This window comes from Petromyzon marinus, chromosome 38 (assembly GCF_048934315.1).
Source record: "Petromyzon marinus isolate PM22_M1 ecotype Great Lakes invasive population chromosome 38, UKy_Petmar_22M1.pri1.0, whole genome shotgun sequence".
Lineage (NCBI taxonomy): Eukaryota > Metazoa > Chordata > Hyperoartia > Petromyzontiformes > Petromyzontidae > Petromyzon > Petromyzon marinus.
In genome coordinates, this window is record NC_133704.1 from 9,304,442 (window position 1) to 9,328,568 (window position 24,127).

The 24,127-nt window shown below is 55.1% G+C and overlaps 1 protein-coding gene across 11 annotated transcripts in view; it reads left to right on the forward strand.

Annotated features, from left to right (window-relative positions):
• TPST1 (tyrosylprotein sulfotransferase 1) overlaps positions 1-24,127 on the forward strand; it is a 79,518-nt gene extending 55,391 nt beyond the window's left edge. For 7 of the 11 annotated variants that reach the window (XM_076072629.1, XM_076072631.1, XM_076072630.1 and 4 more), the window contains 8 exons: positions 1,354-1,706; positions 4,938-5,197; positions 10,320-10,547; positions 13,866-14,050; positions 14,153-14,351; positions 17,602-17,652; positions 18,664-18,704; positions 18,943-24,127. In XM_076072629.1, coding sequence (XP_075928744.1) covers positions 1,538-1,706; positions 4,938-5,197; positions 10,320-10,547; positions 13,866-14,050; positions 14,153-14,351; positions 17,602-17,652; positions 18,664-18,704; positions 18,943-19,216 — 1,407 coding nt within the window. In that variant the 5' untranslated portion in view covers positions 1,354-1,537 and the 3' untranslated portion in view covers positions 19,217-24,127. The other 4 variants (XM_076072636.1, XM_076072635.1, XM_076072637.1 and 1 more) reach the window with 4 other exon arrangements.

Below are 24,127 nucleotides of genomic sequence, written 5' to 3' on the forward strand. Positions count from 1 at the left end.
GATCGTGATGTGCGAGTGGGTGGGTATGCACGCACCTATGTGGATGGGGAGATGCATTTGGAGGGTGAGTTTTTGCGACTTTGTATTGGACGAGACCTGGGAACGAGCACAAATGTTGCCTAAGGGGCCCTTTAGAAGGAGGCGTTTGACTCCCTCGCTGCCTCAAACAGGTTTCTCTGACCCCACAGCACTTGACCTCTGGCTCGTATTGCCGACCCCACAGCACTTGACCTCTGGCTCGTATTGCCGACCCCACAGCACTTGACCTCTGGCTCATATTGCCCACCCCACAGCAGTTGACCTTTGGCTCGTTTTGCCGACCCCACAGCACTTGACCTCTCGCTCGTTTTGCCGACCCCACAGCAGTTGACCTTTGGCTCGTTTTGCCGACCTCACAGAATTTGACCTCTGGCTCGTTTTCCCGACCCCACAGCACTTGACCTCTGGCTCGTTTTGCCGACCCCACAGAACTTGACCTCTGGCTCGTTTCGCCGATCCCACAGAACTTGACCTCTGGTTCGTTTCCCTGACTCCACAGGGCTTGACATCTGGCTCATGGGGTCGTCCTGGCTGGGGAGGACATTGCAATGGCTTCCCCAGTTTAACTGTTTTCGATAGGACGAAGTTTTCTTGTTCTTTCGGTTTTATAGTAATCTGTAATAATTGCTTCTCCTAACGTTCTGTAACTTGGCACGGTTTTGCCGCTTGCGAATCGCATTTTCCGGTTTCTTAGCGCATAACTCTGCAAACGTGTTCCTCTGAGGTTGCTGTGCCGGAGGTTTGGTGTTGAACTTCTTTCTCGCACCGTACGTAGCGAACCGTGCTTACCGGAGGGTTTTGCATTATAAATACAATACAGCTTGAATATGTGGTCACATTTAGTCACTGTGTACGTTCCAGATGCTGTACAATAAAGAGGGCTATACTGCTAATGGGGGGGGGGGGGTGGGGGGTGGAGGGGGGTAGAGGAGGAGGGGCATCAGAGAATAAGGAGTCTTTATTAGGGGATGCAGTGGGAGGCCCACAACTACAGCGTCGAGAAGGTAAAGGTATCAAAATATAAGAATGGGATCGATCCTTTCTGGCAATAAATCAGGAGGTGTTAAGATATTAAAACACCAAACTGAAATCTTTTGCAAGGAATCATGTACTTGGTGCATTAACCACACACATCTGTGGTGAACATGCAAACAAATAAAACACGCTCTGACAGTATATGCACTGTCTTTGAAACTGAAATATTTTGCATGGGACCTCATGGGAGGTGCCATGAAGGTAAAGGTATCGTTTGTGTGGATCGTGGGAGTTAAAGATGATGATGATGACGACGACGATGATGATTCTGTTTCCCAGGTCCGCTTGTTGTGTCCCCCCGGCTGTCGAGTGACCCTGGCCGCCGTCGCCGTGCCCCAGAGCCGCCTCGCGATGGCACGGGTCTCGTGTGGCCCGTGTGAGGCCTTTTGAGGTCTGTGGAGGGCCCCCACCCCACGTGCGAGGCCTGCGCGCGTGCGGCTTGCGGAGCGTGGCGAGCGCCGCCATGCGGTGGCCCGGCCGCCGGGCCGCGCTGGTGCTGTCGGGCCTGGCGTGCCTGCTCGCCGTGCTCTACGTGGGGCAGCAGTCGCTGGAGTGCCACACCGGGTCACGGGCCCGCGTCTCCGTGCGTCTCTCCCCAGGCCTCTCCCACAACCGCTCCGCGGCCGCGCATGGTACTGACGCGTGGTTGTGTGCGGTGCCTTCTTCGCGCCCGGCTCTCGGTGACCGTGCCCTGTATGTTGAACTTCTTTCGCGCCGTACGTAGCCAACCGTGCTAATTGGAGGTGCCCAGAATCGGCCTTGTATCCCTGTGGGGACCCTCTGTGGTGTTGGACACGAGCCATTCCCTGCACTATGCCGCTACAGCATTGGTTCTCCCCTTTCTAGACCCGCAGACCAATGGTATCGCCGTGCCCTGATAAAACATTTAAAAACATGCAAAACTACTCAAAGTGCTGTCAAATATTAATTCAAAATCCATAAATAAAAAAACCTCTACTTTTGAAGGTTAATGACTCGCACGAACGAGTTGGCCGATGCTGCCGGGTTGTGCAATGAGCAGTAACGAACGCTGGTGTTTCGGAGTAATATCTGCAGGAGTTCCATGGAACAATTCCTCCCAAGGCCTTTCGAACGATGGGCAGTCTGCGGACCTCTGGCTGGGAAGCACTGCCACGCAACGGAAGCGTGGTCACTCGCGCCTGTGACATTGGGTTACCGGAAGCCAAAACCTCCTTTAACGCTGTACAAAGCACAGACTCGGAATCCTGTTGTCATAACTGCACTGTGTACTTGGTGGGAGTCAATGTAAAGCCCTCCACGTTGATTGATGATCCGGCACTCGCTGATTCGCTTCAGTGGCGGCCAGTCACCTCCTTCTCACTCTTCTCTCGCTATCACCACGGTTACTGTTGGCACGAACTTCACTCGTTGATTCCTCCACCCGTGATGAGGACTCGGTTCGCCAGACTGCTTCACCTCATTCGCACGGTGTTCAACTGCCATACTGCAGGTCGCAACATTTCTCTTTCCTGTTCCTGTCTCACACTGCTCCACTTGAGAATTCCCTTTTCCTCATTTCTTTCCCCAAGTTCTTATAACCTTGGTCAATTTAATGCACGCACACGCGCACACATATACAAAGGTTAATAGGTACATACACTAACAAAGACAATGATCCCCCGTATAGCCTGTAACAGACTGTTGGGGTAAGGGCTGTTAGCGAGCATCTATCAAGGCCGGAACGGCACACGAGGGAGTGGGTGGCCAGCACCACGCCCGACCGCCTTTGTCTCCCTAGTGGCGATATTTACACACTGCACTAGATACTCATTTGAGGCTGAGTCGACCTAGGAGAGGCCCAGGACCGAGTTCAGATAATCGTCACCGGTGTTGGACCTGGGCAGGAATGGAACTTGGTTCGCCGGATTCGTCGCGCAATGTGCTAACCACTACACTACCGCTCCCGATACACACACTAACAGGTACACATACATGCACACATGCGTTCAACAGCACCCACGTGCACAAGCAGTTCTGTTGAAACTCCAGACGATGCTTCGTTTCACCGAGTTATCGGAAGTCGGGGTACAAAGTTACGATCCCCCAGTGCATACTCGTGTCGCTCATTATAATGAAATGCTCGTTGCTCAGATGTGATGGCAAGATGTTATCTCCCTCGCCTGTTATGCAGGAGATCGTGGGTTCAATCCAAACCCTGACATCGACCGTATATTTGGAATTTGCGTGTTCTCTCTCCCATGGTCGCGTGGATTGTTCTCCGGGTCCTCCGGTTTTTCCCTCCTCAATTGATAAAAAAACGCGTTTTTAGATTATTTGGCTGCAAATATAAATGCCCACACGTGATGATAAGCCACGTAAATGAGCTGTCATGCGTGGCCAGGTCGCCTCTGAAAAAGAGCGAATAACTCGGTGTGCCAGGCTAGGTGCACTTTGAGGCCATGTGAAGTGGCCCCAGGAGTTCACGGGACAGACTCGGGTGCCATGGGTTGACTGAGATGAGAACGTCTCACTTGGATGATCGTCCTATTGCTCGCATGCTACGTAGGAGCGCGTGGGTTCCATCCCAACCCTGACGACGCCTGTATATCTGGAGGTTGCGTGTTCTCCCCATGGTTGCGTGGATTTTTCTCGGGGTCCTCTGTTTTTTTTTTGTCCTCCACATTTAGAAACGTGCGTTTAGATTATTCGGCTATTCCTATAAATTCCCACATGATAAGCCACTTAAATAAGCTATCGTGCGTGGCCAGATCGCCTATGACAAAGAGCTAATAGATCGATGGGCTTTGCCTGATAAATAAATTAATTTTAAAAAGACATCTTACATTTTTATTTCCGGCCACGTTAGCAGGAAACGTGCATCGCCTCGCTCACTCGCTCACTTCCCTGCGTCATCGGGCCTCGCTTCTGTGCCGCGCTGCGATTATTGCTAATAGTTGGGGAAGAGAAAGTGCGGTGACATTTGTGGCCTAATTAATTAGCACAGAGACTCTCCCTGGCGGGGCACAGCGAGCACGTGACTCTTACTGAAAGCCAAGTGAGTCGAGACGGCACGAGGGAGCTCGCTAGATGAATCCATGTTGAGTGCAGGAATTTAGACTCCCACGTGCATTTCCTCATCATAGCAGCCAACGAAATCAGCCAGAGATGTCTCGGATCACGCACACTACACGCATACATTTATATATATATTTTTCCAATTTGAACACGTTCTTGAAATTATTCGTACTGTACGTTGAAATGTGTCCAATTTTTTTATTGAACTTGCGTGGATAGTGATAAGTATAGTTGTTAGCGCACTGCATTACAAACCTAACTCACCCGAGTTCGATTCCCGCTCACTGGTCAGCTAAACCGGTCCTGGGCCTCGACGTCGACTCTGTCAAATGAGTACCTCGTGTGGTGTGTTTACATCGGCACTGGGGAGACAAAGGTGGGCGGGTGTGATCCTGGCCACACCACCCACTCGTGCCTCGCACCGCCCTCCATAGATGCTCTGTTGCAGCGCTTGTCCTCACGGCTAATAAGCCTCGGCAAGGGGCTCTTTGCCTTTCGTGTACATATCTGTGCGGGCGTGTCATGCGTCTGTGTCGGGCTGCATATGCGTATGTTGGGATGTCTCTGTGCCACCAGTGCCACTTCTGGCGCAGGTGGTGGGGAGCACAGGTGGTGGGGAGCACAGGTGGTGGGGAGCACAGGTGGTGGGGAGCACAGGTGGTGGGGAGCACAGGTGGTGCATCCGCCGGTCATCTCGGTCAGGTTAACCCGCGTGACACTTAGTACCCCCTTGTTATAAACGCGGCCTCGGCGTTCCGAGGCTGGCGAAAACGCCGCGGTGACGCCCGCCGTCGTTACCGCTGTTGACGCCGTTGTCCGCGTGCCAGGTGGCGGGCCGCTGCTGGAGCTGGACGAGCAGGCGGAGCTGGTGTTCGTGGGCGGCGTCCCGCGCAGCGGCACGACGCTGATGCGCGCCATGCTGGACGCGCACCCGGCGGTGCGCTGCGGGGAGGAGACTCGCGTCGTTCCGCGCCTGCTGGCCATGCGCGAGGCGTGGGCGCGCTCGGAGCGGGAGCGCGTGCGGCTCGACGAGGCCGGCGTCACGGAGCGGGTGCTGGACGACGCGGTGCGCGCGTTCATCCTGCAGGTCAGGAGGAGCCGCAACTCCCGATTTTTGTTTTTTTTGTTTGGCGCGGTCGGCTACGTGCGGTGCGAAAGAAGTTTAACGTAAGCCGCCACTTCCGCCCGCCTCCGCCCGCGTCGTCATGACCACCGCAGCACCGTTGCGAGATGCACCAATACCTCCACAAGACCGTTACAAAGAAATACGACCAGCGAACCCCACGCCACCGCTGCCGTGGCCACCTCCATCACGGCACTGTCGCGAAAATCAGCAGCGCTCGCCCAAACTCCTAACCACCCCACCTCCCCCCCCCCCCACGTCACCACCACCTGAGAAATAAACATAAATGCTACAGCCGATCAGCAGTGCTCTTATATGGTGCAGGGGTGTGGACAATTGAGAAAGAAAGACCGATGAAAGAAGATAGAGGCTTGAAGGGCAGAAATGGGAAGGCCGAAATAAACGCCGGCATTATAGCTCTAAGGGAAAGGAGGGGAAATTAAAAAGTTGAGAGTCTCGTTGGGGATTTCTGAGACTTCGATGTTTCGGGCAATTTTAACTTCGCTGTGGAGCTGCCGGTGCAGGGCAGATGGAGTAGAGGGAGAGCGAGGGTGAGATGGACGAATGTCGTGGAACGAGATCTGAGTACGGGCAGTCCTCGACTTACGGACACAATTAGTTTCCGAGACCCGTTCGTAAGTCGAACGGGTTCGTAAGTCAGAACACGGAAATCCACCGTGTAATTTAAATGCCCACAAAAACACTCGCTCCCGGCACGAGGCCAACTCATGTACATCTCGTGGAGGATCGCTCATCCAAACAAAATAGTGCCGCGGTTCAATTTGCAAGCGAGAGTTTGCGTTTTCATGGAAGCTGGTTCGTGAGTGCGGGTGGCGTTCGTGAGTGCGGGTGGCGTTCGTGAGTGCGGGTGGCGTTCGTGAGTGCGGGTGGCGTTCGTGAGTGCGGGTGGCGTTCGTGAGTGCGGGTGGCGTTCGTGAGTGCGGGTGGCGTTCGTGAGTGCGGGTGGCGTTCGTGAGTGCGGGTGGCGTTCGTGAGTGCGGGTGGCGTTCGTGAGTGCGGGTGGCGTTCGTGAGTGCGGGTGGCGTTCGTGAGTGCGGGTGGCGTTCGTGAGTGCGGGTGGCGTTCGTGAGTGGGGGTGGCGTTCGTGAGTGGGGGTGGCGTTCGTGAGTGCGGGTGGCGTTCGTGAGTGCGGGTGGCGTTCGTGAGTGCGGGTGGCGTTCGTGAGTGCGGGTGGCGTTCATGAGTGCGGGTGGCGTTCGTGAGTGCGGGTGGCGTTCGTGAGTGGGGGTGGCGTTCGTGAGTGCGGGTGGCGTTCGTGAGTGCGGGTGGCGTTCGTGAGTGCGGGTGGCGTTCGTGAGTGCGGGTGGCGTTCGTGAGTGCGGGTGGCGTTCGTGAGTGCGGGTGGCGTTCGTGAGTGGGGGTGGCGTTCGTGAGTGGGGGTGGCGTTCGTGAGTGCGGGTGGCGTTCGTGAGTGCGGGTGGCGTTCGTGAGTGCGGGTGGCGTTCGTGAGTGCGGGTGGCGTTCGTGAGTGCGGGTGGCGTTCGTGAGTGCGGGTGGCGTTCGTGAGTGGGGGTGGCGTTCGTGAGTGGGGGTGGCGTTCGTGAGTGCGGGTGGCGTTCGTGAGTGCGGGTGGCGTTCGTGAGTGCGGGTGGCGTTCGTGAGTGCGGGTGGCGTTCGTGAGTGCGGGTGGCGTTCGTGAGTGCGGGTGGCGTTCGTGAGTGGGGGTGGCGTTCGTGAGTGGGGGTGGCGTTCGTGAGTGCGGGTGGCGTTCGTGAGTGCGGGTGGCGTTCGTGAGTGCGGGTGGCGTTCGTGAGTGCGGGTGGCGTTCGTGAGTGCGGGTGGCGTTCGTGAGTGCGGGTGGCGTTCGTGAGTGCGGGTGGCGTTCGTGAGTGCGGGTGGCGTTCGTGAGTGCGGGTGGCGTTCGTGAGTGCGGGTGGCGTTCGTGAGTGGGGGTGGCGTTCGTGAGTGGGGGTGGCGTTCGTGAGTGCGGGTGGCGTTCGTGAGTGCGGGTGGCGTTCGTGAGTGCGGGTGGCGTTCGTGAGTGCGGGTGGCGTTCATGAGTGCGGGTGGCGTTCGTGAGTGCGGGTGGCGTTCGTGAGTGGGGGTGGCGTTCGTGAGTGCGGGTGGCGTTCGTGAGTGCGGGTGGCGTTCGTGAGTGCGGGTGGCGTTCGTGAGTGCGGGTGGCGTTCGTGAGTGCGGGTGGCGTTCGTGAGTGCGGGTGGCGTTCGTGAGTGGGGGTGGCGTTCGTGAGTGGGGGTGGCGTTCGTGAGTGCGGGTGGCGTTCGTGAGTGCGGGTGGCGTTCGTGAGTGCGGGTGGCGTTCGTGAGTGCGGGTGGCGTTCGTGAGTGCGGGTGGCGTTCGTGAGTGCGGGTGGCGTTCGTGAGTGGGGGTGGCGTTCGTGAGTGGGGGTGGCGTTCGTGAGTGCGGGTGGCGTTCGTGAGTGCGGGTGGCGTTCGTGAGTGCGGGTGGCGTTCGTGAGTGCGGGTGGCGTTCGTGAGTGCGGGTGGCGTTCGTGAGTGCGGGTGGCGTTCGTGAGTGGGGGTGGCGTTCGTGAGTGGGGGTGGCGTTCGTGAGTGCGGGTGGCGTTCATGAGTGCGGGTGGCGTTCGTGAGTGCGGGTGGCGTTCGTGAGTGCGGGTGGAGTTCGTGAGTGCGGGTGGCGTTCGTGAGTGCGGGTGGCGTTCGTGAGTGCGGGTGGCGTTCGTGAGTGCGGGTGGCGTTCGTGAGTGCGGGTGGCGTTCATGAGTGCGGGTGGCGTTCGTGAGTGCGGGTGGCGTTCGTGAGTGCGGGTGGCGTTCGTGAGTGCGGGTGGCGTTCGTGAGTGCGGGTGGCGTTCGTGAGTGCGGGTGGCGTTCGTGAGTGCGGGTGGCGTTCGTGAGTGCGGGTGGCGTTCGTGAGTGCGGGTGGCGTTCGTGAGTGCGGGTGGCGTTCGTGAGTGGGGGTGGCGTTCGTGAGTGGGGGTGGCGTTCGTGAGTGCGGGTGGCGTTCGTGAGTGCGGGTGGCGTTCGTGAGTGGGGGTGGCGTTCGTGAGTGGGGGTGGCGTTCGTGAGTGCGGGTGGCGTTCGTGAGTGCGGGTGGCGTTCGTGAGTGCGGGTGGCGTTCGTGAGTGCGGGTGGCGTTCGTGAGTGCGGGTGGCGTTCGTGAGTGCGGGTGGCGTTCGTGAGTGCGGGTGGCGTTCGTGAGTGCGGGTGGCGTTCGTGAGTGCGGGTGGCGTTCATGAGTGCGGGTGGCGTTCGTGAGTGCGGGTGGCGTTCGTGAGTGGGGGTGGCGTTCGTGAGTGGGGGTGGCGTTCGTGAGTGCAGGTGGCGTTCGTGAGTGCGGGTGGCGTTCATGAGTGCGGGTGGCGTTCGTGAGTGCGGGTGGCGTTCGTGAGTGCGGGTGGCGTTCATGAGTGCGGGTGGCGTTCGTGAGTGCGGGTGGCGTTCGTGAGTGCGGGTGGCGTTCGTGAGTGCGGGTGGCGTTCGTGAGTGCGGGTGGCGTTCGTGAGTGCGGGTGGCGTTCGTGAGTGCGGGTGGCGTTCGTGAGTGCGGGTGGCGTTCGTGAGTGCGGGTGGCGTTCGTGAGTGCGGGTGGCGTTCGTGAGTGCGGGTGGCGTTCGTGAGTGCGGGTGGCGTTCGTGAGTGCGGGTGGCGTTCGTGAGTCTAGGAGTACCTGTGGTGTCGAGTGAATGTGATTGAAAAGAGGAGCAGAGTAGAAGTACACGGGGAGAGAAAATCCGAGCAACGAGACCCCCTCACACCACGACTCTCGCTGACGGTCGCTGTTTTGACGTTTAGCATTGCCTGTTTGGTTCTGTCTAGTTTGTTTAATCTCATGGTAACATAGGCATATCATTTCATCAATAAAATATATTTTTTGCCGATTTTTTTTTTGTTCCAGGCATTGCAAAGCGAAATGATCAATATTAACAGATGTATTTTTTTTTAAAATGCCCTACTGCTCATCCCCTTTGCTCCATTTCACGGCAACGTTAGCCCATCGCCACCCCACCGCCCGGCCTCCCCACCACCCCGGGAACAGTCCTGATTAGCTGTCACAGTATTCCTTCAGTGCATTCGCTACTTTTTTTTTGACGGAGGCACAGCCTCGATCCCGAGGGGCGACTCGCTTTCACCCTCGCGAGGCGTTTGCGTTCAAGCTCCCGCTTCGAACGTTGGCCCGTCCGCCATCCTCCCCACGCCATTCCTCCTTAAAGATCGATACGAGAACGAGCACCCCCCACTCCGTGTCCTACGGAATGTGGAGCGGCGCACCACGAGTCGCCACCCCCCCCCCCCCCCCCCCCCCGTCGCTCGCTAGCAGCATCTGGCATCTGTAAACATTGACAGCTGCACTGTGGCGAGCCCCGCCGAGAGGGTCGGGAGGGTGGGGGACTGTGCTGGAGTGTCGAAAGCCAATTATCTGTGGCCCAACCGGGGGGGGCTTGAAGCCAGGTTCTTGGAGCTGCCGAGTCTGTAAGCGAAACCGGGGGGCCAGGAACCCTCCCCGTGCGTGTGGCCCCTCTTGCCTCTTTGTGTTGCGTTTAATGTCAGAGCAGCCGGCTGTTCCCCCGCATTTACCCTAACGAGCGACCGATAGAGAAATCAATCACTCAGTCTATTAGCTCTCACTGGTAATTTCCGTTTTTTAATTGTGAATTCGCCGGCAGTGTTTTCCTACGAAGGTCTCTCCTCGTAAATGCGGGACACCGTGATCCGATTGAACTTCCTCCTGTTCTGAATAAGAAAAAAAAAGCCCGTGGATTGCTTTTGAGTCCATTGGTACGTGCGATTTCTTTTTTTACCGATGAGAGACGGATCAGAATTGAATTTCCCTTTTCAAGCTGAACCGCAGCACGAAACCTTCATGCTCTCTCTGTATTTCGCATGTCGTTCGTCCACGTTGCATGCTGCTGAATTAAGGGAACGACACATGCAGTGAATCTGTTTTTTTCTTCCATTCCTTGTTGGGTCCGTTTTGAAAAGCTTGAAATTCTGGCACCGCACCACAGGCGACCATTGGGAAGTTTCTAGATCCGCCTCTTGTTTAAATCACTTCCCAAGGCACGGGCGAGGCGAACCGAGGAATTGGCGGTAAATTGCCCCCCGCGCGGGGTGACGGTGCGATCGCTGCTGTGGTGTCGCGTAGATAATCGCCGGGCACGGCGAGCCGGCGCAGCGGCTCTGCAACAAGGACCCGTTTGCGCTCAAGTCGCTCGTCTACCTGGGCCGCCTGTTCCCGCGCGCGCGCTTCCTGCTCATGCTGCGCGACGGCCGGGCCTCCGTGCACTCGATGATCTCGCGCAAGGTCACCATCGCCGGCTTCGACCTCTCAAGCTACCGCGACTGCCTCTCCAAGTGGAGCCGCGCCATCGAGGTGCGTGCCGCCCCACCCTGCCCCCGCCCCACCCTGCCCGCCCCACCTCCCCCCCCCCCACAACACACAATGACGAAGAACCCCCGTATGGACTGTTGGGGCAAGCGCCTGGCAACGGGTGGTTGGTTCAGCACCGCGCACGACCACATTTGTTTCCCCAGCGCTGATGCGTACGCGCATCGCAAAGTACTTTTTTTTCTTTTTAAGGCCGGAGTTGACTTGTGGAGGCCCCGAAATTGGTTACGATGTCAACTTGCAACGAATATTGTTCACATACAGGAAATTGGGCGTCAAATTGGAAGTTGCCAGGTTTCTTAGCGTCACCACCACCTTCACGCCGCTCCACCGCAACCCAACCCCGCCCCAGCACAGAGCTTGCCCGTTAAAACGCCGCGTGCGTGCGTGCGTGCGTGCGAGGCGGCTCGGCGATCGTGGCGGGGCAGGTGTCTGCGTGGCTGCCTCCGCCTCTCCGCTCAATTCCAAGGGCTCCCTTGAGGGGTCAGCACTTGAACGTGTCGCTGGCTCCGTCACATGCGCCCGGCTGCACTGTCCCTTGAAGCTCCGCGTCGGGGACGCGCTCTGCGATTTGCGCATTGGAAGCAAAGGCATGGGCGATTTTAAATGATCTCCATTCAATTTAATCTCCATTCCCACCTCGATGACAAGGTCTGATTCTCCTCCTTTGTCTTCTGGCCGTAACCTCTCTCGGCCATGTGTTGAGGTCACACGTAGATGCGCTAGAAAATTGCGACATTCCCCGCATTGCTTGGCGTCGGCAGCGCGATTCCCGTGCCTCGCCCACCTGCCCACCCGTGGTAGGGCACTCGTCAAGGTCACCATTTTGGCAATTGCAGCGTTATGCCGAAGCCGAAGTAGCACAGCTGTCTCACGATGTCGAGGTGAGGCCCTGGCGGTCGCGTTTACGAGCAATGCCGTCGGGTCCGTTTTGCAGCACCGCTGGGTGGCACGCTTTTTGTGGCCGCGAGCTTGTGTGTTGGAAGGCACCCGCAGCAGCCGCACGCTCGCGGCTCCGTGCGCGAACCTCCGCTCGGCCACGATTTCGCGCTCGCCTTGCCCACGGGCCGCCACGAATACAAAAGTTCCGTGTTTGCGTCCTCCTTGGCCGCTAGAAATGTACCCGGCGGTGCCGTGCGAGCGCTCGGCACGCACACAACGCGAGGGCCCCTCGCTCTGTCCTCCGATTGCGGTGGTGGTCGTGCCTCATGCGCCCAGGAATGCCTCTCCGGAAGTCTGAAGATCGCATTTAAGACCGAAACAATTCTGGCTGTCGCCGGATGAGGCTGGTTGCATAAGACGAGATAATTAGCGGCGAAATGTCACGGTACTCGAATTGTAAATGTTGTGGGTTTACTCTCCAACACACCGATGACAAACCTTACTCATTGGCTGTGTCAGGTGGTGGCGGGTTTAACGACACATTTATATCTACACGATCTAACCCAAAAAAAAACCTCTCTTATGGAAAATATTGGTCGCGAAAGCCTACGTGTTAAACTCCCATTGCTATGTATGGCCAATTCTTCATTCAGCATACTGAATGAGGAGGCGTTCAGGAGGGGGGAGGCGTTCAAAATCCCACAGAGGTGCGGCGTGTGAGGGGCCATGTGAGAAACCTACTTGCTGTCCTGCCTCCTCCACTTCCCCGCCCCTCTGTGCTCCACTTCCGTGGCATTCACAGAGGGACCACCCACACCGCATCTCGGCATCGCGACGACGTTGGGCTCCCTCTGAGTGTAACGGCTCCCACCCCTCACCATCCTCCCCCCCCCCCCGTGTGTAAAAGCCAGGGCTGGCTCGAGCTGATTAAGAGCAAGGGAGATGTAATGTGTCCCCGGAGAACGTTCGCTCACCGCCTGGCCAACCACATTTTACGTAGAATGTTAATTTAGCAGGCGTGAGGCCCAACTGAGCTACGGTCCTCTTTTTCAGAAGCGACCTGGCCACAAACGATAACTCGACGAAGTGGCCCGTCGTCGCGTGGAAATTTAATAGCAGCCAAATACTCTTTAAACGGCAGCCTTCCCACCACCCCACCCACCACCCTACCCACCGCGTCGCCCGTGTCGCTGTGGCCGGGGCGAGCGTGCGGAATGACAAATGTTCCCGCGCGCCCGTGCCCTTGTGTGTCTGTGTAGAGAGAATGACCCCCCCCCGCCTACCCGCACCCCATGCTGGCCTGGCCCTGATTTAAAATCAATGTCTTGTGAATCCCGCACGCGTGCGCGCACGCACCCACCGTGCAGGCAATCGTCCATTGTAAAGCTATTTCAGCCGTGACGACCGCCTTGAGCCTGTGCTCAATTACAGGTGACGAGGTGGCCGTTTTTAATTTTTTGTTTTGTTTGTTCTTACAAAGGTTTCGTTGTTGTCCCATAAAGCAATGCACTGACACAGAGCTGACCATGAGACGTATGGGACGAGGCACGTTGTTTTTGTTGTTTGTGTTGTTTGTGTGTAGGCTGAAAACTTGGTATAAAAAAACCCGGTGATCTGAATAAAGGACGGTGCTTGATTAAGGAGATATAGCCCTCCGGCGAACTCCAGTTCAATTGCAGCGTCTGACCGTTTGATGGGGGGGGGGGGCTAAACTCACAAACGCCTGTCAAAGAGTGAATTTCCCACTGGAGCGCCCCTCCCCCCCCCCCCACTTTGCGTTCACCATAAGCGTGGGTTTCGATACTGGGTTTGACGATGACGAAGATGTTCGTGCATGCACGTTGGTCCGTTGCGTACATGGGCGGTGTTCGCACGTGTGCGCGTTGCTCGCCTGTGCACTTGTGTTCGTGTGCGAGCGTGCGAGCGTGCGCGATTTTGTGCCTGCTGCACACTCTGGCACGCACGCCGCAGCTGGGCCGTCCCAATTGATTTGGAGTCATCGTAATTGACCGCTGGTAAGCAGTGGATCACGGTACTCGTTCTCGGTTTGATTGCTCGACTAATCGGATTGCTCAGTTTGCCGCAATAAAAGCTCTCGCCTCCGTTACCACGTGCGCCGCTGGACGAGGGGTTATGGGCAGGCCTTGGTGATGTCATAACCCTGTGTTTTTTTTAGGGGGTTTTCTGCATCCGAGAAGTCTTTAGGGGCTGCTTGCCAATTTTTCAAGAGGCCCCCGAGTAATCGAGCGCAAAAAACGTAGCCCCCGCTCGCGACTCCCGGCCGACGAATCGACGCAATCGACCAATCGTCCCAGCTCTAAATGGCGCACACATGCACGGTGCGGTACGCTCGCTCGCTCGCTCGCATTGGGCGTGCGTTCACGTGCGCGGATGCGCTTTGTTTTGTTTGCGTGCGTGCAGATCATGTACACGCAGTGCGTGGCCGTGGGCTCGTTGCGCTGCCTCCCCGTCTACTACGAGCAGCTGGTGCTGCAGCCCGAGGCGGTGCTGCGCCGCGTGCTGCGCTTCCTGGACGTGCCGTGGGACGACGTGGTGCTGCGGCACGAGGACATGGTCGGCAAGGCCGGCGGCATCTCCCTCTCCAAGTGAGGGCGCGCACGGCGAGGAAACGCCGGCACGGACCGCGACGCCCCGCTGCCGCAAAGTCACCGACGATTCGCGTGCGTGTGCGTGTGTGCGTGCGTCAGGGTGGAGCGGTCCACAGACCAGGTGGTGAAGCCAGTGAACCTGGAGGCGCTTACGCAGTGGGTGGGACGCATCCCCGAGGACGTGGTGCGGGACATGGCCCACGTCGCGCCCATGCTGAGCCGCCTGGGCTACGACCCATACGCCAACCCCCCCAACTACGGCTCCCCCGATCCCCGCGTGCTGGAGAACACCCGGCGGGTAGGCCGCTGCACGCACCTTTTATTCCACCTCGCCACACCTGGCAGAGCTACCCCCGCCCCCCGCGCAATTCCCCCCTCCCCGCCCCACTTGATTCGACGTCTCTCTACATCCATAAGGGGTTTTTTGGGTTAGATCGCGTGAATATATAAAAGTGTCGTTGACACCCGCCACCACCCGACACAGCCAACCAGTACGTGGGGAGATGTCACTCGTCCAACACACCGGTGTGCTGTACTAGTGACGAATTGGCATGTTCTGTTTACGTGACAACCCTTACTAGTTGGCTGTGTCGGGTAGTGGCGGGTTTTAACGACACAACATTTATATATTCACGCGGTCTAACCCAAAAAAACCTCTTATGGATGATATTGGTCGCGAAAGCCTACGTGTTTAAACTGATCTCTCTCTACATCTCTCCACGCCATCCCACTTCCTCCCCATGCTGCCCCGTGCATCCCCCACAACACACGATGGCTCCCCTTGTGACTTTGCGCATCCCAACGTCTTCCATTGCCTCCCACATCCACTCCATCATGCCACGCGAACCCCCTCGCCATACCACATCTCCCCACGTCCAACCCATGTCTTAAGGCGGGCCCGATGCCCCCCCTCACCATCCCACACCTCCCGGCACCACCCTATGGCACCCAATACCACCTCCCCAAGAAAACCAAGAAAATTCCTCGCACCTCCCCACCCACGTCTCCTGATGCCACCACGTGCCTTCTCCCCACTTGGGTTCAGTGGCTTTGAAGCTCGGTTTTGGTGATGTACTGAGAACTCTGGCGGTAGAGGATTGGCAGAGCGCCCATCTCGCAGTCGAACACGGTCAAATCCTGACGATAGACTTCCTGACACAGCCTCTTGTCATCGCTTCAGAGTCTCTAGTCCACAGTCGAACACGGTTAAATCCTGACGATAGACTCCCTGACACAGCCTCTTGTCATCGCTTCAGAGTCTCTAGTCCACAGTCGAACACGGTCAAATCCTGATGATAGACTTCCTGACACAGCCTCTTGTCATCGCTTTAGAGTCTCTAGTCCACAGTCGAACACGGTCAAATCCTGACGATAGACTCCCTGACACAGCCGCTTGTCATCGCTTTAGAGTCTCTAGTCCACAGTCGAACACGGTCAAATCCTGACGATGGACTCCCTGACACAGCCTCTTGTCATCGCTTTAGAGTCTCTAGTCCACGGTCAAATCCTGACGATGGACTCCCTGACACAGCCGCTTGTCATCGCTTCAGAGTCTCTAGTCCACAGTCGAACACGGTTAAATCCTGACGATAGACTCCCTGACACAGCCTCTTGTCATCGCTTCAGAGTCTCTAGTCCACAGTCGAACACGGTAAAATCCTGAGGATAGACTCCCTGACACAGCCGCTTGTCATCGCTTCAGAGTCTCTAGTCCACAGTCGAACACGGTAAAATCCTGAGGATAGACTCCCTGACACAGCCGCTTGTCATCGCTTTAGAGTCTCTAGTCCACAGTCGAACACGGTCAAATCCTGACAATAGACTCCCTGACACAGCCGCTTGTCATCACTTTAGAGTCTCTAGTCCACAGTCGAACACGGTCAAATCCTGAGGATAGACTCCCTGACACAGCCGCTTGTCATCGCTTCAGAGTCTCTAGTCCACAGTCGAACACGGTCAAATCCTGACGATAGACTCCCTGACACAGCCGCTTGTCATCGCTTCAGAGTCTCTAGTCCACAGTCGAACACGGTCAAATCCTGACGATAGACTCCCTGACACAGCCGCTTGTCATCGCTTCAGAGGCTCTAGTCCACAGTCGAACACGGTCAAATCCTGACGATAGACTTCCTGACACAGCCTCTTGTCATCGCTTTAGAGTCTCTAGTCCACAGTCGAACACGGTCAAATCCTGACGATAGACTCCCTGACACAGCCGCTTGTCATCGCTTTAGAGTCTCTAGTCCACAGTCGAACACGGTCAAATCCTGACGATGGACTCCCTGACACAGCCTCTTGTCATCGCTTTAGAGTCTCTAGTCCACGGTCAAATCCTGACGATGGACTCCCTGACACAGCCGCTTGTCATCGTTTCAGAGTCTCTAGTCCACAGTCGAACATGGTCAAATCCTGACGATAGACTCCCTGACACAGCCGCTTGTCATCGCTTTAGAGTCTCTAGTCCACAGTCGAACACGGTCAAATCCTGACGATAGACTCCCTGACACAGCCGCTTGTCATCGCTTTAGAGTCTCTAGTTTACAGTCGAACACAGTCAAATCCTTACGATAGACTCCCTGACACAGCCTCTTGTCATCGCTTCAGTCTCTAGTCCACAGATGAACACGGTCAAATCCTGACGATAGGCTCCCTGACACAGCCTCTTGTCATCGCTTCAGTCTCTAGTCCACAGACGAACACGGTCAAATCCTGACAATAGACTCCCTGACACAGCCGCTTGTCATCGCTTTAGAGTCTCTAGTCCACAGTCGAACACGGTCAAATCCTGACAATAGACTCCCTGACACAGCCGCTTGTCATCGCTTTAGAGTCTCTAGTCCACAGTCGAACACGGTCAAATCCTGACGATAGACTCCCTGACACAGCCGCTTGTCATCGCTTTAGAGTCTCTAGTCCACAGTCGAACACGGTCAAATCCTGACGATAGACTTCCTGACACAGCCGCTTGTCATCGCTTCAGAGTCTCTAGTCCACAGTCGAACACGGTCAAATCCTGACAATAGACTCCCTGACACAGCCGCTTGTCATCGCTTTAGAGTCTCTAGTCCACAGTCGAACACGGTCAAATCCTGACGATAGACTTCCTGACACAGCCGCTTGTCATCGCTTCAGAGTCTCTAGTCCACAGTCGAACACGGTCAAATCCTGACGATAGACTCCCTGACACAGCCGCTTGTCATCGCTTTAGAGTCTCTAGTCCACAGTCGAACACGGTCAAATCCCGACGATAGGCTCCCTGACACAGCCGCTTGTCATCGCTTTAGAGTCTCTAGTCCACAGTCGAACACGGTCAAATCCTGACGATGGACTTCCTGACACAGCCTCTTGTCATCGCTTTAGAGTCTCTAGTCCACAGTCGAAAACGGTCAAATCCTGACGATGGACTCCCTGACACAGCCGCTTGTCATCGCTTCAGAGTCTCTTGTCCGCGTACCCCTCTGTGGGTTGAGCTCTGTAAAAGTTGGTTCATCTTTGTGCAATTGTCGGGGCAATGTTTGTAATTGCGTGTTTCGTGTTTTATTTTTCAGATAAAGAATGGCGAGTTCCGCTTACCGCAGAGTTTAAAGCGTGCCCTTTCGGTACGATCTCCCTTCTTCAACATCGTTTGCATTGCAAAATTTGCGTGCGTTCGTGCGCGTTCGTGTGCGCGTGTGCGCGTGTGCTTACCCAGCATACATAGCAAAGACGTAGACCTTCGGCGCGTCACCTTGCCTTCAAAATCCTTCACGTTGCACGTTTACACCTCATTACACAACTGAGCATATCTGGAAATCGATTTAGGTGGCTAGGTAAGATGCGCCGCTTGCCAGCCTGCCGCGTTTTAGCTTCCTAGCACTTGGGCTTGTTGCCTTGCGCTCCTCCGACCTCCATTGTTGGAGGGCGGCTACCACAAAACCGCTCCATCGGGTCCCTTGACAAAGTCCCTGGTAAAGAAGCCAATCTTTACACCACTTGCACCGCTCAATTGGGGGGGGGGGCGGGGGAGGCAGTCCACTTTACCTCTACAGCCCATCTCTTCCACAGACAATGTCATGCCTATTTTGTCCCACTTTTTATCCAGCCAAACAGAAGGTGCTTAGGCATGCGGGGCTACATGACCCAACCGATAGGACTTTGCCTGGAGAAGGAACCTGCTAAAGGGGATTCACGTTCACCTCTCTGCACACACGCTTGCGCATCGACAGGCTCTCCGAGTATATATTCCAGCAACTGGTTGTGGGATTTTCTTTTGGCATCAGTGTCGCATCCCACGGGAGCCAAATTGTTGGGCTCACGACTGACAGAGGATGATTATTCTTACACACGTACGTACCATGAGATCTACAGCAATTTAGAACTTGAGGCCGTCCCCCCTGCCATACGAGTAAAACCAGTATACCTCTGAACGAAATATTTTGAGCGATCCAGCTAGATTGTTCTGGCTATAACCATAGCCTCAACTACATTTGTGCCAAACGTCACAGTTTCTCAGCCCTTCTAGGGCATTCATTTAGACTGCACGTCGCGGTCACTCATCTTGCTGTTGTTTCCCGCCCCCCCCCCCCCCCGCCCCCCCCCCCCCCTCCCGCCGCCGTGATCTTTCCCGGCAGCACAGTGACCCAGGCGGTGCGGCTACAAACGGAAGCGAGGGGTGAGCCCCCCCCCCCCCCCCCCACCACCACCACCCTCTCTCCTCCCCCCCGGTGTCGGGGAGGATCGGCTCTGTTTTTGCCCCCCCCCCCGTCCCCCCCAACTCACGGTGAGAAGGAAAAAAAATGCGCTGCGGTGAAGGCGACGAGCGGGGACCGACCGATGGGTTCCCGGCAAGGACGCTCCTCATGAACACGGCCCACCAATTGCGATTTTTTTTTTTGTTTTTAAAACTCCAGAAGAGGAACCCCGCAAACGCTTCCGCAACTCGACGCAGCCTCCACCGTCGACGGATCGTCCGCCAGGTGGAAAGCTCGTCGGCAAAACGCGTTCAAGGAGACGCCGGGCGGGGGGGGGGCGGGGGGGGGGGGGGAGGAGGCTCTTTGGCAAGCATCGCGCGATGAACGGGAAGGACTTTCCCAGTCGCGGCGTGAGCGGCGCATCGACCCGAACTTGCGTGCACCGACCGTGAGCCAGGAAAAACGAGCGCTCGCCAAGCCAAGCGACCACTAGCTCTCATGCAGGAGGAGGCGGGCGGGCGGGCGGGCGGTGGGCGGGGACACACCTCGAGTTTACACACGCCGTGGAACTTTAGCGCCGAAACAGAAGGTTTATTTTTAAAAGTGTTTGTAATCGTGAAAAAAAATATAAGGTATTACATTATTTTATTCTGAGAATGCAGGTTTAATATTTTATAATCACACTGTTGTGCCTCAACACAGCAGCGTCTGCTATCATACATTCGGTCGCTTTTTTGCAAAGTTTAAAGTGTACACTCGCATTTTATTGAAACCGTGCAACAGTTTTTTTTTTGCACAGCAGCGTCTGCGAACGTACTTGCAAGACGAATCTAGTTTGCAAGTAAGCAATGCAGATTGTGACAGGTCCAAAGGTTGTGAATCGGTGCCGTCTGTGACAATTGCAGGTGCCACTTCAGTGCGAGGGGTTGACAAACGGCCGAGCGGCCTCGGCCCAGGCAGTGGCGCTCGTGGCTTGCTGAACTAGCACTTGGGGAAGTCTTCAAGTCATGTAGACTGTATTCTAGGTTTTTTTGTTTACTGCAACGGTGCATCGGTGCTCTCTCTCTGCGGGCGATTCCGACCCAATGAGTTTGGGGGGGGTGGGGAGGGGGGAGGGTCTTCCCTGCGTAGCCTCCGACGCCACCTTTGCAGCCGTCGGTGGGCGTGTCGCTGTAAAGCCGTGAATGGTTGCAGGTTCACCGGCGGGTGAGATCTTGTAGCCAAGCGGAACTGGCTCCCGTGACGGGGTCACTCTGACCAACCGCGGGACCGTCCGCCCCGTCTGCGTCCACGTTGAGTCCACTCGACCACCCATGCTGCCGTTGCTACGACGCATCTCCCGGTTCGTCTCGCCGGCCGTGTTTCGGGGGCCCCATTTTAGCCGCCACGCACAACAGGGTTCACGCCTGCGTCACGAGGGAAGCCCCAAGGGCTGCTGTGGCCCCCGTGGCATTAAAAAGACACCTGCGGGGAACTTGCCCTTGTTATTTTACACAAGTATGAATAAAAAAAATACTCGGTGCTTTCATGCAAGCGGGCCACGGAGGAGTGGTTTTGGAGCCTTGCTCGGAGAATCCGATTGATGCGGATGCTGTGTGAAGCTTGCACACCCCCCATGGAAATGTTGCGGGCATTATGGGCACCAGAGCGCGATGCCCCCTTACTTGACTGTCAGACAGTCCTGCTAAAATATTAATGCTCTACTACTGTGAAGAGATGTCGATGTATATCATTAACTTTTATCGTTTTTGTTTTAAAGTCTTTGCTGCGTGTGCTGTGTATGTACTACAATACTGGCATAGTGTGTGGTCATTGAATGTCACTGTGTGTTTGGGTGGATTGAACAATTTTATTTTTTTACCAGCACGAAGCGGGTGAGTGTAGCTTCTGCACCGTGGCGCCTTTATTTTGGCACCAGAGTTCACAAAAGTAGGGAGATATTTTTTTATATTTGGATGAGTTAGCGTGATGAGAGAAAAGCATGGGTAGGTCTATGAACATGGTGCTTATGCTTTAGATGCTTGTGACTATTTTGTTTAAGTGTAGCCTTGCTTTGAGTCACAGCCGTACCTTTTAAGAATGATAAATACACAGAAAAAGACCTCAAATTCATGTTGACATTCATTGCTACGTGACAGTGTAAAGTAAAAAAAATATATATTAAACGTGCAATTAATATCTGAAATCGGTTTCGATAGCCTCTCGAAACACTTGTATGTATTTCGCAGCACTTATGACTTTTTTTTCCCCGCTAAAGTAGCCGTTAGAGCTAAATTTGGCAAAGGGTTCGTTGTTACATTTTCAGTTTTAAGTGCGTCTTAAAAATCGCTGAAAGCAATTGAACATTCTACCACTCGCAATGCTGCGCACGACCATATGAGATGATGTGAAAAAGTCGCAGAGGCTGAACATCTTGGGGGGGGGGCATGGTGGGCAGGTGACGTCCGTCTCAACCTCTTAGAATGGTTGCCGCGTCGCTGATGTGTGCGTTGAAGACTAATCGTGGGCCCAAGTCGGTGCCAAGTGAAGTGGCAAAGATACACGTGGTACCAATTTACTTGTATGCCCAATAAAAATGAATTACGTGATAATAATTTAAAATGCAGTAGACTGTGAAGTGTCTTATATTTCGGCAACAAAATCAATTAAAGTTTTGCCACTTCATTTGGTAGCCACTGAATTAGCTGGTCCTTGTGCCCACGAAATATACATTTCTAATCAGGCTCTTGCACGTGGTGCTGCAGACAACGTCACGGGAGATCTATCTCCTTCCTGTGATGGCAGGACGCGTTGAGCTGCTAATCTAAATGGGTTTTCTCGTCGGCAACTTTTGAAGGGTGATTTTTGGAGGGCTTTTGGAAAGAAGGTGGACGTCACCTGACCCTAACCCTTCCTCAGGGGGTTCGTACGGAGGGCGACTTTTGGCTTTATGAGCGCTCAGGCGGCATCGAGGCACGGTCCAGAGTTCGTTAGCGTGGAGGGCAGCATGTTGCCGATAACTGCCACCAGGAAACCCCATGGAGATTCGCCAGCTCAGCACGTCCTGGAGTCGCAGCAAAGAGATAGATCTCCTGTGACAACGTTGTCTGCAGCACCATGTGCAGAGCCTGATAAAAAAAAAAAGCTGGGGTTTTTTTTCCTGCCCAAAGACACTCTCCCAAGTTGGAAGTGTTTTCAATTGGAAGAGCGTTTTTAAGCAGGAAGGATAAAAATCAGCTAGTGACTATAAAACTTGCGTCAGGACATTGCTGCCCCAGAGTGCGCAAAATGGTCCAGTATCGCCCACCCATTCTGTGCCCAAGCCATGCCTCACACGGCGAACCATGCAGGCGTTGCACGGAGTGCCATATCACCCTTCAGAAGATGCGGATGCGGCGTTTCCCACATCCGGGGTCCAGGCAAAAATCTGTGCGAGCTGCATCATCCCCTGCGGTGCTTTCTGGTTCGATGAGGATCAGGAATGAGAAGCACTTTTCCACACATGCCAGAAGGTGGTTGCCCCCATCAAAATGGTACCAACCTCTCCGTCGTCCCTGCCATTGCGAAGAGGGCATTTTGGCTAAGCGCAGCACCGCTGGCAGAGCACACGCGTGCTCTAGATGAACCAAGACCAGGCGATGCCAACCGATCATACCACCCATTTCTAGGTCATACCACCAGTGCGAAGGCTTAAGAGGCCCCAGATTCAAACTTTGTGTAACACTCAGTATTTTGCCCTTGTTTCTGTGCAGTGACAGAATCTTGCCATCATCGATAAGCGTCACCATCACCGAGCGTAATTCCTGGTTACCATCGATATCGCTGCCGGTAAACTTGTTCGACAGGCGACTTGTCCACTCCACTTTTTCATATGCGTGTCAAGTGGCACCCTAATATCCATTAATTTGCGCCAATTACCTTTTTATCCGGCTTGTCATGAAATGGCTCCTTTGACCAGTTAGGCTGAGGCATCTAACAAGCTTGGTTTGATATTTTTGAGACGAAGCTTTTTTTGCACCCGGGATAAATTGTGACCACTTTAGTTCAGCCAGAGTTTGACTATTTTGGTGACATTCAGCCGTCGAGGTCCAGGCTCCTGCACGACCGATCGTCCAACCATGAAGCAATTCCATTATGATCCTGCACCCTGCTGAATCATTGGTGCTACAGTGACGAGATGTTAACTGCCTCGCCTGGTATACAGGTCGTAGGGTTCGATCCCGACGCCTGTATATTTGGAGATCGCATGGTCTCACTGTGGTCAACGTGGATTTGTTTCCGGATCCTCCGGGTTTTCCCTCCACATTTAGAATCGGCACCATGCGTTTGGATTATTTGGCTGCTAGAAATTTCTACGTGATGAGCCACTTCGTTGAGGTATCGTTTGTGGCCAGGATGCGTCTTAAAAAGAGCTGTATTGCTCAGTGGGCCTTACCCGGTAAATGAAAAACAGTTTTAGAGTCGCCCTAAGCACTCCTGTTCATTCACTCACTTTACTGTATTATCAATCTCATAAACTTCATCCCTTGATACGTCTACATATGTCACTGACCCACGGTTTCTGCTCATCCTTACTCTGTTCAATTACCGTGATGCTCGATGCAGCATGTTGTTTCCTCCTCCCGTATGACTTTGAAATTCCATCCCAATCTGTTGTCGCGACGAGACGAATACCCGTGCTTAATTCGCGTACACAATCTCGATTGTACCTCACTCTCCCCCCCCCCACCACAATCTCCCTGTGCTCAGTCACCTTTCCCTCCTGGCTCCCCCCCACCACGTTGGTATAAACTCCCACCGCACATCAACACGGGCAACTTCACTCACCAGTTTTCGTTCCTCCCTTAAGACGAATCTTTTTTTTTCAAAAGCGTATCCCACCACGACTTTGTGTCCACGTCCTTAAAACCTTCACCATCGTCCTCCCCCCTTCCTAACCTCGCCAGCCCTCCCTTTCCCTTATTATAACCCTTCACCATCACAACCCTTCCTTACCTCGCCAGCCCTCCCTTTCCCTATCATCACCCTTCACCATCACCACCCTTCCCCTAACCTCGCCAGCCCTCCCTTTCCCTATCATCACCCTTCACCATCACCACCCTTCCCCTAACCTCGCCAGCCCTCCCTTTCCCTATCATCACCCTTCACCATCACAACCCTTCCCCTTCCTTACCTCGCCAGCCATCCCTTTCTCCCACCCCCCCCCCCCCCCCCTTCGGCCAATAACCAATATACAATTTATAATGATTGTAAAGCGCTTTGATAAAAAGCGCTCTATAAGAGAATACGCGTATCTTGTAATCTGATGTAATGTCATTAAGTGGTCTCTGTTGCTGACCGTTTTTTTTAATTCTATTTGCTGTTAAGAGGCATTTCGGCCTCTGCTCAACCAACTGCGATTAAAACAAGTTCCCCCTCCTCCAAA